The 14,792-nt window shown below is 32.7% G+C and overlaps 1 protein-coding gene across 3 annotated transcripts in view; it reads left to right on the top strand.

Moving 5' to 3' along the window:
- Nucleotides 1-14,792, top strand: part of LOC139779112 (uncharacterized) — a 93,804-nt gene that overhangs the window by 13,080 nt on the left and 65,932 nt on the right. For all 3 annotated transcript variants that reach the window (XM_071717365.1, XM_071717367.1, XM_071717366.1), the window contains one exon: nt 11,042-11,138. In XM_071717365.1, coding sequence (XP_071573466.1) covers nt 11,056-11,138 — 83 coding nt within the window. In that variant the 5' untranslated portion in view covers nt 11,042-11,055. The remainder of the gene's footprint in view (nt 1-11,041; nt 11,139-14,792) is intronic.

The raw sequence follows: 14,792 nt of genomic DNA, 5'->3' as shown, positions 1-14,792 counted from the left end.
CATTATTTACCGGATGCTATGATCAGAGACTCACGCGTACGAATGCCGAACATCACAACTTCCATTCGTGAACTATTTAATATCAACTATCAGTGCAGCTATTCTATAAATAAACCATACGTAATTTCCTGATTACTAAACGTCTCTCTCAGATTATATACTTTTTATTTAAAATTTTCAATATATTATTGCACTTTTTTAAAAAGAGCAATATTGATACGTTGTTTGTTAAAAATTAACTTTAAATTCAATGTACAATAACCTTTTTTGCATTATTTTAAAACTCTTAAGATTTCCGATATAACAAGCTGGAAATTGCTTTTTTCTACATATTACGAGATATTTTTCACTGAAAACAATACATTCTAATTATGTAATGACACAAAAATAAAAATAATGGGCTAATACTATACTATGTTTACGCGTTACTTCTGTAGTAACTTACGATAATTCATTCCGCGTAAACGAGTGAATTATCGTTAAGTTTACTACAGAAGTAACGCTCGCGTAAACGTAGTATATATATAAAGTATATACATATATATATATACACCTTTAAAATACAAAAGAATTACTTACACTTGTTGCAAAATTAAACTAAAATAGAATTACTATTCACAGTTTAAGAATAAATCTTTCGTATTAACCGATAGCCGTATATTTTATATATGAACGCGAATACGAACTGTTATACGATTTAATGTCATCTAATCATTATAAAAAAGTTAATTGGAATAATGTAATATTTAAAGATTACAATACTTCTTTCTAAGTAAAAGCTCTTGCTTGTTCTTCTTCTATCGATAGCGACACAAAGTAACGATACTTTATCCGATATTGTAACTTTAACACATGAACTTTCGCTTACCTTTTAACGCTCCGTTTAATTCGCGAGCATATGCTCAACGTCACGCAGAAGGGATTTGCAACTATTTAATCGGCGGAATCGGTCACATGTGTAATGCATGGTCGTCCGTGTATTTTATTAAAACGTTATTGCCATACACAGTATATCAATATATACCGAGCGAGCAAACACACGAGACTATAAAGCAAACAATTCGGTACATTTTGAAGGCAGAATATAAAAATGATATAATTGTAAAGTAAAAACATTGATAAAAACAAAATTATATCGTAAAAATTATGCATTGCATTAATTATTGCAAAAAAAAATTATTTTTAAGAAAGTTTTTGTATGTAGGTATGTGTGTATATACATGTATAGATTTTTATATATTTTATTGATCAATTATGATTATCGCATCCAAATTATATTTATTAATTTAACATTTAAATAACTTGTTTTTGCATTTGTAGTGTAAAAAAATCATTTTTCTATTTATCTTTTATTTTGTTTAAAAAATATTTTATAATTTAAAATCTAAATTTTTTTTTAATATATCGTGAATTGAGGGATATATAAGTAGATCTTTAAAGTCGCGAATGGGTGAACAATATCTTTAGTGTCATGACTTCAAACGGATTTTAATTTAATTAAATTTTTATTTGAAGTTATATCTCGAGTTATATTTAGTATTATAAATAAAACCATTAGATTAGTTAAATTAGTTTCATTGTTAAATTGATTATTGTCCGGATGTAATTCAAAGAAGCGTTCAATTAAATTTTATAAAGAAAACGTGATTGCAGAAAAATATAATCAAATTCTACGAAAATGCGAATTTCCTGGAATAGATAGAACTTCCGGGGAATAGTATTATATGAGAAATCGAGAAAACTTTAGGATAAAGTAAAGTTGTATCGCTATAACGCAACCAACATATTTTATAAAGATACATGTGCGAAAATACATCTATATTTGTTCACATCCGCTTAAAAGAAAGAGAAAGTGAGACTCATCAGAATCATTTCCTCTGTTCTCGATAAACAGGAACAGTAATGGCGCAGGAAATGTTGGTCATCGGTAATATCAAGTTTACTATTACATTGCTATCTTCAATCTTTCTGCCTGACAAGGACTCGTCGAGAAGTATAATTCGAAGAAACTGATATCGTCCACCACATTAGAATTAATTTATTTGCGTAATATGTCATGCACATTAATAAGTCGCTAATATCGTTCATATCATGAGCTCGTCCAATAAGCTCTCGTTATACTCGGTGATATGAAGATACACGACTCCTATATCTACTATGTTCAGTTGCATTAGGTCATCGCATGCCCTGGTTTAATATTATGGATTGTTATTGCCATGTTAATACAACACGCAAACAGCCAATAAAATAATGCTGATTATTTATAATCATGCATTTTGAGTATCATATAACGTTAATTTTTTCTCAATGAAAATTTACATGTGTTATAATGTGTTGTAGTTCAACGTATTAAAATATACATAATTTGATTACGTCAGATTCTTATTATTCTGATGTAGTCGATATCCATTGATTGAAATATTAAAAAATCTTATGCCTTTTAAATTGTAATTATCACGCTACTTATCAATTGTTATCGTGAATAAAAGTTGCTATATATAATCGGTTGAATTTTCATTAAATAGAGGTTTATCATTTTCTGTTTTTAATTATATAAACGTGAAAGAACACAAGCGATATAGTCATTCGGTCGCGAAATATTATTATGTCTAGAAATGTCTAGAAGTACTTGTTTAAATCACGCGCGAGTATATAGTTTTTACGAACATATCACGAGAGATCACTTTATATACATATATTCGATAGACTCTCATTTTCCGTGGGTGGCCGTTGAACTCGATACACGTTCTACGAACTGAAGCGTATCTACGGAGAATCCGTGTATTTCAAAGCGCGGAGGGAGATGCACATGTAAAATGTATGCGTCAGCCATTTATATACGAGAAAATGTGTGTACTTGATCCGTGAGATATATTCTCATCTATAGTTGCATCTTTAAGAACATCCCACACTTCTACGTGACATAGTTGTACGATAAAATATTAATAAAACCGGAATCGGTTGCGAGATGTTGCTAAAGCTTTGCATGTAAGCTAGCAAAGCGCATTTACGTGCTTTCCATGACATTGGATATTATGACATGTGTCTGACGACAATATGACCGTGTTGGTTACAGTGACAGGACATTGTTGCGGCATTCAATCTCTGCGTGGAGATGTGTCATGAAAGCGCGTGTCTGCAAATATGACATAATGTGAAATTGGTCTTAATATCGAGCATACAGTGCAGAATTTATTACTCGCTCTCAAGCATATGTCCATATAAACAGTGTGTAAGGCCATTCACATATCTCCTGCAAGAATCTGTATACAGCAAATGTCATATGGTTCACATAATCGTCACATAATAAACCAAAAAGATTATTGTTATTCGAAAATGTTGAAACTTAATATTAGTTTCCACAAAACTTTTTTTTAAGAATCAATAATTTATTAATTAAAGAATTTTATTACATTAGTGATTAGTGGACATCGGATTTTTTGCGCAGATTGATGAAAAAGAGCAATTAATAACTAAGATTATGTTATTTATAATGTCCAACATATTTATACCTAACATATGTTGCAGTATAAAATATGTTGGATATTATAAATAACATAATCTTAGTTATTAATTGTTTCTTTCCACCAATCTGCATAGGTATAAAAAATCCGATGTCTAGTGATTAGTTTATTACATTAGTGATTTAATTAACAAAGATGTCTTTTTATCCGCGTTGTTCCACATTATATGTGGACTGTATCGTGTTATTAACTTCTTGGGATCAATACGTCGAATTAGGACTATTGTATGTTCAGACATAAAATGATTATTCTGTCTGTAAGTCGCAAGGTGACATTTATTGTTCTAATTTTAATTGCGAGTGGTATTTATATCACGTTTATTAGAGAAAATATTTAACAATTAAGTTTAGTTAAACGTTTAATGAATGAGTAGGCTGTCTTAAATACATATCGTATAGTTCCATAGTAAGCCAAGCCACGTGTGCCTTCTGTCCCGTGTTTCAGGGGCAGAGGACTCTGACTCCTATTTTGCCCAGATACAGTCTCTTACTCTCATGCTGCGCCCGTAATGTATATGTAGTGTCCCGAAGATATCTATAAAGTCCTCTTGAAACATGATTACGCTTCCAAGAAAGAACACGCGTTCAAAGATTAAAAAATAATTTGCATGGTTTGCCATTCTCATACCGTTTGTACAAACATATTATGACGTTAATGTTACACATAACAATATTCCGTATCATGAATTTAGGATGGTAACATTAGCTTTCTGAAAGTAGTTTTCCGAACTTAAATGAGTTTTTAACGATTTAAATCGTTCGGTATCGGCCACTTGTTTAAAGAGTATCGTCATTGATATTCAAAGTGTTGAAAATTTTAAAAGATTAATATTTTAAACTTGCCGATAGCGCAATTAGTTTTCTCGTGGCGGAATCGTAAATTTTGCAGTGTTTACGATGTCAGTGTCTGATACCGTCGCCGCGTTTAAACATCAATGGTATTAGCGTTGAAAATTTAAAGTGTCAAGGTTTAGACGACGAATAGCGTACAGATAAAAATGTAGACAGAAGGAAGTAGAGAGTGTGGTAGCGAAACCAAATTGGTTCGAGAACGTCGTTAACCGCCATCGAATCGAGAGAGAGAAAGAGAGAGAGAGAGAGGAGAGAGAGAGAGAGGAGTCGGTAGCAACGGGTGGTCGCGCGTGTGCATCGAGACGAACGAGTTTCGTCGTCTCTGATGACCGACGTGTCGAACGTGTTCCCGACCGGGAAAACAACAACCCGCGACCGCGCGGGAATACGGGGTTTACCCCCTCGTGCACCTGCGTCCCACGCACTCCTCTCATAAAATTCACCGTGCAACGTTGTGTGGTTTAACCCTCGCGACGATTCCCGAAAATCAGCCCACCTGGGATGAACAGAAGAAGTCTAGCGTCTAGACGACTGGATATTATGACGTGAAGCGACAAGGAGGGTTTCGTTATTGTCTTCCTTCTTCTCCCCCTTTCTCCTGACCGTTCGACATTTGCATTTCCGTCGCGCAAAATTCGGCGGTTTAATTAGTGCTCTTTTAATGTTCGGCTTGTTTTTCCTAGTCTTGTATACATATACATTATAATTTCTAACTACTCCTAAAAAAGATAGAAATTCTTTTTTTATGCATTACGCGACGCTGAGATATAGACTTATAATTTATAAAATAGACGAATCTAAGTGAGCTCTCAATGAATGAGAAAATAACCCGAATATATATCTCTGAGGTTTGTTTAAAATATTATAATAATATTCTGACAGCAAAAATTATGGGAATGTGATACGAATTTAATTATGATAAAGGGTCCGTTCCGTTTCACGCATATGCGCGCATTTATCTATAGCATACGTAACGTTTATTACTATAGAAAATGCGCGCATATGCGTGAAACGGAACGGACCCAAAGATTCAAATTGACCAGTTGTGTATTTCGTAAAAAAAAGAGTGATGATATTATACATTCTTTTAAGGTTATTCTCTTTTTAATCATTTTAAATAGTAAATTTTTTAGTTAGAAGAACAAATTGTAAATAATAGAAGAGAAAACAAAGGAATATAAAAAATAAATATGGATATATGGAATAAGGTAAACATTTGTATCACATACACACACATACACACAATGATTTGCACAAATATTTATATAAATAGAATATAAATAGAATTACAGGTAAAAAATATATGATTGTTTTTACGATATATTTTCGAGATTGATTTACGGAAGCTCTTTTAATATCAGACGATACAAGCGCTTCATATAATATTGGGCCTGGACTCTGGATTCTAAATGTCTAGAATTGAGTGCATCGTACATCGTACGTATGTTACCTCTGGCCGTCTTATCAGCGCTGTCGTATACTGCAGTATACTGCGTATGCAGCAGAACTTAGTGATAGTAATGCAATGTCAATGACCTGATATATCAACGCGGACCTACCTGACACCAGTTTCTAGATATAGTCACTTATTCGTCATTCATCTCTCTGAGAAACTCAGAACAAAGATTTGAGAGAGAGAGAGATTCAAATATTTTGATGACATACTTTACTGCATTATTAACATTATTGCACATGATTTACGTAAATAATATATTCTCAACTATGTTATGCAGACGTTTGCAAAGCTATTTGATTCTCGAGAATTTTCGTTCCAAGTTTGATTCAAAGTGTTATATAGCGACACCTTCTTGAATAATCGAACATTTTTTTAAACGATTTGCATTATTTGTTTTTTTTTATTAATATGGAGAACCTAATGTAATAATGTAAAAAGATTTTCTCTTTCTGTCCCTCCTTTCTCTCTCTCTCTTTCTTTCTCTCCGTTGTGAGCATCAATATAAATTACTTTTAATTCTTTTATTAAGGAGAATAGTAAAATTAATCTTACAGTATTTTTCTCACTATATTTTAATCTTAAAGGTAAACAGTTTTTATTGATGCACACTTTGAAAGTTATACGTGAGAGTAATGCATGACATGTCGATGAAAATTTTCTTAATATTAAAGTACGACGGAAAAAGTGCTCTGGGGTAATTTCATTATTCCGCTTGTTTAATTAAGTACAATGTGGCAGAAATATTTTATTGAAGCGTCTTTATTCTCTTTATTCATAAATACAAATTAAGTTTTATTTTACACAAGAGAAAATGCTGTTGTCAGAAGTGACTGCTGTTTTCTCAAGACGATGAAAGACAAATAATACAATATTGATCTCGTGCTGCAATAAATATTTAACATCGTTTCGTTGCTTTTATTTAACTAAAAAATATGATCGAAATTTGCTCGGACTTTATGAAATAATTATTCTAGTCTGTTTATAAAAATAACCTTTTTTTATCTCGTTACACATTACGCATATCTTGGAAATATGTGTTTTACGTACTTTTACACATCATGAATTGGTAGCTAAATCTTCTTGAAAAATGCATCTAAATGTCCTCTCAAAGGCTCGATCGCTTAATCGATCCTTCAATTCTCCGCAAATATCAAACATTTCAAAACCTCTATATGACGGAGCCCATCAACCCAACAGAATTACTGCAGCATCGCAAGGATTGCTGCTGCTGCTGCTGAAAACGCGGATCTCTCGCGTGCGGTACGCTCGAGATCACGTACACGCTATAATCTGTATAGTTGCGTGACCATGAACAAAGACTACCCTTGATCCTGGGCAGCGCCGCGCGATTGTCACGAATTAGCGCTGTTATCAGTGCACTCGAGACCGTTCTATACGGCGTGGTTTATCCGCGGTCTGAAACGTTTTGATTTCGTCGGTTCGCCGTTCGCCGAATGTCGGTCAACTCGGCATCGGGCCGGCGTTTTGTGCGCTACGACAAATCGCAAATTCTCGCGTTCACGCTCGCGCGCGCCCGTAGAGCAACGAAGCGCGATCAACGATAAATTCTGCTTGTCAGAACTAACGAATTTATGAAGTTCATTTTGGGCGTGAGATTATATCCAAGGTGAAAGTCAATAGCCCCGGTTTGTAACGCGAAGAGGACCGCAGTTGCGGCGGTGTCCGGATCTTCCCCTCGGACCTTGAAAATCCAGGAGAGGGCCACGTGGAGGTGTCGCGCCGGTTCGTATAATACCCATATCCGCAGCAGGTCTCCAAGGTAAAGAGCCTCTAGTCGATAGACTAATGTAGGTAAGGGAAGTCGGCAAATTGGATCCGTAACTTCGGAATAAGGATTGGTTGAAAAGCTCGGACCTGGCGAGTTTTCAATTTTAACGCGCGTTCGATTCGTCATTTATTTCGATAGTAAAATTAATCGGATATCCCAACTTGTTAAAATAGATACAATGCAATCTGGGAACTTCTAGTGTACTTTTTATTTACGTAATTTTTATTTACTCTATAAAACAATTATCTATATATATAAAATAGAATGTCTGTATGTACACACAGAAAAATATCGTTCTACAGCCAAGAAAAGCAATTACTCATTTTATTTTATTTGGTTTGAGTAATAGTTTTCTTCAACAAAGAATATTTTCTTAATATTAGTTTTAAGATATACTTATCATAAGTATTAGAAAAGCTTATCATCATGTGCTTAAAAGAAGAATTTATTCTTCTTTCAAGTATATTCTGAAACTTTATCTAAGAAAAGCAACATAAGCTTGATTTGAATATTTACTGATTCTTTAGGTAAGAATATGAAATACTTGGCTGTATAGAACAACATTCTTCTAGGTTAGGAGGTTTTCGTGCGCGGTCCGGAGGGGTACAGTTTAGAATATTAAAATTCCTGTCATCAGGTGGACTCGAACTCGGTTCCTCGTGGTTATGAGTCTGATACTTTATTACTAGGCCACATCTCTGATTATATTCTTAGTGCTGCAGTATCTAGTTTTGACAGAAGTGATTCATTGATTTCAAGTATATTCTGTAAACTTTATCTAAGAAAAGCCACATAAGCTTGATTTGAATATTTACTGATTCTTTAGGTAAGAATATGAAATACTTGAAATCAATGAATCACTTCTGTGAAAACTAGATACTGCAGCACTAAGAATATAATCAGAGATGTGGCCTAGTAATAAAGTGTCAGACTCATAACCACGAGGAACCGGGTTCGAGTCCACCTGAGGACAGGAATTTTTATATTCTAAACTGTACCCCTCCGCACCGCGCACGAAAACCTCCTAACCTACATTCCACTTAGGAACTAAAGAATTAAAGAAAATTAAATAAATAAAAGTAATATTAATTGTAATCATCAAGAATACAAATTCTTTTTTGAAGTAAACGATTATTCTAGATGAATAAAATTTTTACTTGATTCAAATAACGGATAAACTTCTCTCAAGAAAATGTGATATCTTTATTGAAGTATATGCTTCTCTTCCGTGGACTCTATATTGTAAGTAAACAGAATGTTCGTATTAATTTAATATTCTTGTTTCAAGTACTAAACTTGCTAAGATCTAGAATATCTTTTGAGTAAATGTGATACTTATGACGACTTTATGGTAGATTTGCTCATATATGAACTTATCAAATACTTGAAGCAAGTAATATTAACTTGTAGGTAGTATATATTTTTCTGTGTGTATGTATGTACAAAAATGTATGTTCTTTATACACTTTTAAACTATTTGACCGAATTTTTACCAAAAGTATATAAAATAGGGGTAGAATTTTCCGGGGAGTGTTATAGAGTGTATAGTTTTTCGCTACCGATCTTTTGGAAAACCGGTATCAGAAATTTTTCCAATTTTTCGGGAAATAATTGACCGAATCTTAAAGAATTGTATATAAAACAGGGGTAGAATTTCCCGGGGAGTGCCATAAAGTGTATAATTTTTCATTACCGATTTTTTGGGAAACCGGTATCAGAAATTTTTTCAATTTTTCGGGAAATAATTGACCGAATCTTAAAGAATTGTATATAAAACAGGGGTAGAATTTCCCGGGGAGTGCTATAAACTGTATAGTTTTTCGTTACCGATCTTTTTGGGAATCGGTATCCGAACTGATAAAGGAATTTTTTTCGATTATGGATATTGAAACACAAATAAAGTCGTTTGAAGAAAAACGACTCCCGGGCGAAGCCCGGGTAACCAGCTAGTATTCTATAAAATTGTAAGTAAATAATCGATTAAGGCTTGACGCAATTTATTTTTAACTAAAGAATATATTTTAAATAACAAAAGAGAAAAAATAAAGATATGGAAACGAATATAGATATAGAATAAGGTAAAAGATATCATCAATTAATATGGAAGTAGTAAATATGAGTAGTATACACGTTGAGAGAGAAGTTGCTGCGTACTTTCCTGTCTTGTTCGTTTCTAACTTTAAAAAAAGGTTCTATTTCTACATCTTTATCCTTTATCTACTATCTTTACATATTATATACATTACTATATTTACAACAAGGTTTATGATAAATATGTAAAAGACCTTGTTCCAAAATTAGATCTACGCAACTTATAAAACAAACATATTTGAATAACAATTAAATGACACTATAGAATTGTCAATAAATAATTGATGGAACTGTTCTTGATATGACGTTCACATTTACGTACTATATTTTACGTGCATATAATTACGATTAAGATATCTTAATATCATTTATATGATCAATCACCGAAACTTATGCTCTTCTTCTGGTATATTATCTAACAAGCCTACCATATTGAAAACCAATTTAAAGCTATACGCATCATGATTGATCAGTTATATTATATCATGCGGCTGATGACGATATATTTATCGTTTATGCATCGACTCCTTGAAGTAGAATATATAAGTATTAGAATATTATTCTCTCTCCCTCTCTCTTCAATGCTTGAGGAATCGATCAGTTTTACTTATCCTTCTACAGCGCCAATTCAATTGTATCGCATGTGTGAAAAAAATCAGGAATTCAAATAAATGTTTAAAATGTACGCTTAAATAAGTATTTTGCAAATGAACTTTGCTTTACTTGCTCTAATAGCAACCGTTTAAATATAGAAAACCTTGAATTCTTTGCGCGATTTATTCATTGTAGAATAAAGTTACGCATTGCGATAAAACTGTGTAATTTTGCACTGTAATAAAAAAATTTATTGTAAAGTGATTATGGACTAATAAACGAGCAAAAAATAGATGTTACAAAATTAAATTAATATTAACTTTAATACTCTAAAATGGAACGTTTCAACTACACCGACTTTTTATCAGCTAAATGAAATTTACAGAATAAAAACATTTATAGAATCGTCAAATGTAACAAATTTATTTTTCAATTTACGCTCTATTTTTGATACTTTTTTTGTTATGGTACAAGTATCTTGCATTGCAATATGCTTGTACCATATACGTATATCTTGCAATGCAGTGGGCATCCTAATATTTATAAATCCCTCGTGCAAAATGTGAAAAGAAGATTGAATTAATACGATATAAATTGAGTTAGATACTCTTATAACTCAGTCTCTGTGAAATGTAATTACTCGTACGAAGGTTGAGTTATTACATTTCGCGCGCTTACATGATCTTATCAATAATGTAGCAGTTCTAAACTAACAAAGCATCGTCTTGATGTGCAGAAAAGGTCTGAAAGATGAAGGATGACGTGGACGAAGATGACTCCGGCACGTCCTCTTCGGGTAGCACGTCCGTGCCTGAAAACACCATTTCATATGGGTAAGTCAAAATTGTTGTACTTTAGATTGGCATAATAATATCTTCTCATGATAATTTATTCTCCATGTAGTGATGCGATAAGTGTAATACTCGTGATAGGAATACATTTTAAATTTTATTTCTTCCATTAGAACATTATATGTTACTTGTTATTACAGATTATTAAATTGTTAAATCAGATATAGATCTTTATTAGTCGCCTAAATAGTATTTATGAATCTTAAGATATTCCTTTCACGGAGGAGCGTATTTTGTAGGCGCTTAAGCAGGGCCTCAGCAAACTCTTTTATATTGCATTAAACTTATATAAAATCAAGTTATAATTGATTATTATGTTTAATTATAAGAAAAAAGTGAAAATATTATGTGTATTTCGAAATTTTTCATTTTTCGGTAAATTTTACTGTCAGAACAATATGGCAACGCTGCGCTTTTCAGAGCGCCGATTGTAAAATGTGAAGTTGATAACAAAAGTGTCAATGTAAGTGTCAATTTCATTAATCAAAGAATATTGTGACATTTTTTTTTATCAAAGAGAGATTTTATAATAATAATGAGTGATAAGAAACATAAAGTGAGGAGTAATGTGGGCAAAAATAAGGGACAATTTGTGAAAATAAAAGTGAAGCAGCAGTATATACATAAATTTATATATATTAATATTTATATATTTTTATATTTATATTTTTGTTTATATTTATATATTTTATTTATATTTTTTATGCGATATATATTTTTGGATTATTTTTCTTTTTTAAAACATAATAAATAGTTGATAATAAACCGTACGTGATGAACCAAAGTGTGACATGAGCGCACAGCTTGCAGCGTTGCCCAATAATTCCTTGAAAGTCGCCATTAAAAATATTCATCTATAAACCACATTTCAAGTCAACTTTTAACATAAATATTTTGTTTAAATATTCGGTGACTCTGTATTTTTATCGGCACTATCGAAAGTATAGAGTTTAGCGAATATGTAGCGCAGTTCATATTTAATATCTTAAGATATTTGATAAACAAATTATTACATTAAAATGTGGAAAATAGACTTTTTCGATAACGTCACATATAAATATCGAATTTTCAAAGTCATAATTCTTCTTTATATGTTCGGTAATGTGGTTTAATTTTTTTCTGGCGTAAAGATATGCATTTTAACTTTCTCGTACCAAAAAATCAGTTAATTCTTAAGACTTTGGTGTCATGAAAGGAATACCTTAATTTACATGTACATGAATAGTAATAATTGAGTATTTTACGTATCGGAAAGAAATCGTTTTACGATGATACGCTCCTTTAGTACAAATATACGATACTATTCGCTAAGCTTGCAGCGCGAAGAGAAAAGACTTGATAAAATTAATCAAATGACCACATGGTTAACTAAATTTTAAAGCGGTGATTGCACATTGAAAGTTTAAACTAGCTTCACTCAATGTTAATTTATTCAAGAAAAATTACGCATGGAAATCGCTCTCTATACCTATAATAAATTCGACGTTTGTGCACAAAGCGTGTCGCGTGTGAGCGTTTTGATTTGAGAACGTGAAGAGCTATTGTATTTCAATGATGAAGCTACGCTACAAAAGTACCGTGGAGTTTACTGTTAATTCAATTATACAGCTGCTTACGGATACAAACTCCCTGAATAATCGCTGCTCTTCGATTAATTAAGCAGCCATAAGTGTGGCGCTGTGGCGCATTACTGTACTTCCATCTAACCGGTATTATCAACTTGTTGGTGTTAGAGCGCGGCTGATCAAAAGGGTTTTCGCTCTTCGAATTGTTGAACGTCACGTCGGATCGTGTCAAAGCTTTTACACCTACCATGTAAACACAGCTTTAGAACCGACGAAAATTTTTCATTCACTTTGTTAGCTACTTTTTCTTCTCTTTTCACGAAAACATTGCGCAAGTTACAAGTCTCTTGAAATGTTTTACAATTATTTCATGCAATTTCCATCGCGATTAAAGTACTTGGAAATATAATGCTAAAGTTGACATGTACATATGTACATGCCAATATAATTTATTTATCAATAATTATACTTTAATTGTAATAATAAAAGTTCTTTCATGATTCCCCTCCCCCCCCAAATATCTAATTATCTTCCGTTGTCTGTTTTTTACATTGCTGAAATTATTCATAATATAATTGAATAATTTAAATGCGGAAAAACGAAATATTTCTATTAGATTGCAACGTAATGTCACGTGAAAATATGTAGGTATCTTAGTAATTCTTATTTAATATTTTTAACAATTATGATAACGGATTTCCTACTCCTATCTAGAATTAGAATGATAGATCAATAGAATGTCTGCATGCACACACAATGGACAAGTCATTATGTCATTCGATATTTTCGTGACATTTTACTCCAATCCGCATATAAAATTGTACGATAGATCGAAATCGCAGGCTATAGATATATCTTATTTGCCGACAAATATAAGAAAAGTAACTCGATATCTCGTGCGCGCGATCTTCGACTGTATATCGCTATAAAAGGGTTATAAATGAATATTTACTTTGAATGATAAAAAAAGGAGAGCGAAATCGGGCAATGCTACGAAGATACAAATTATTGATATTCGCAGCGACAAATACACGAAATGTCACGTGGAATAAAACCTTATCGGATGTTACGAAGTGCGCGCGCAGTTACCGCGATTACCGTTTCGAGGATTACTTTTGCGAATTTTGTTTGCCCATTCGTTTGAAACGCGAGGCCAATGCAGTTGAAAAAAAAATCGCGAATATCCGATCGTCGCATTGGGTGTAGATTGGTTATCCGGAAATTCAATGCTTCACTTGTTATACCGAAATACTTGTAGCGAAAATCATTATCGATATTCTTTTGTATTGGTAGAAATTTAACAAACTGCGCAGTCTGTGGGTGCTTACGAAGAAGCGCTCGGAGTTAGATTTTGGTATAGCATATGTTACGTGCACTATACCAAAATCTAACCCCGAGCGCTTCTTTGTAAGCACCCTGTGTTTCAAATTCAAACATTGACCTTCGCATTTTAATGTGACATCGGGTTTAGACTGCTAAAAAAAAATTAGCTTCTTGTTCACGACATTATATGCCATAAGTCACATAAAATCCCCACAATAGCTCATCATTCGAAAGATCGGAGCCTTGTTGTTGAAAACACGCAATTCTCCTAATAATAAACTTTTGTTTAGGAGCAGCAGGCGGTAAAAATAGACTTGCGCTGTCACGTTTAATTATAGTAAATTAGTATACAATATAGGGGGGAATATATTTATCTTATATATATATACATAAGATTTTCATATTATGTGATTACATCGTAATTAATCATGAGGTACAATTTTACTAATCATCTATGTAATTGATTACACATTTAGCTTATAATCTACATAATTAATAGTATTATAAAGTCATTATGAAATCATGTATTGATATTCTCATATTTTATCCATCTAAAATACATACACCGAAAGAAAACGACTCGTCTATTGTGAGCGTGGTTTAAAAAGCACCTTGTGTGAGCGCGTAAGCATTCACGTGACGAAAGAGAAAGGAAGAAACAAATATGTCGGCTTCGCATGTGCCTTGAAACTTCTTTCTTATCGCCGGCCTGTCGGTGTGAGCGTTCCTTAATAACGTATCGTTATCA

This window comes from Temnothorax nylanderi, unplaced genomic scaffold (genome assembly GCF_030848795.1).
Source record: "Temnothorax nylanderi isolate EJ_2023f unplaced genomic scaffold, tnyl_v1.0 TNYL_tig0210_pilon, whole genome shotgun sequence".
NCBI classification, from domain to species: domain Eukaryota; kingdom Metazoa; phylum Arthropoda; class Insecta; order Hymenoptera; family Formicidae; genus Temnothorax; species Temnothorax nylanderi.
This window is presented reverse-complemented; position numbering and strand designations above follow the sequence as displayed.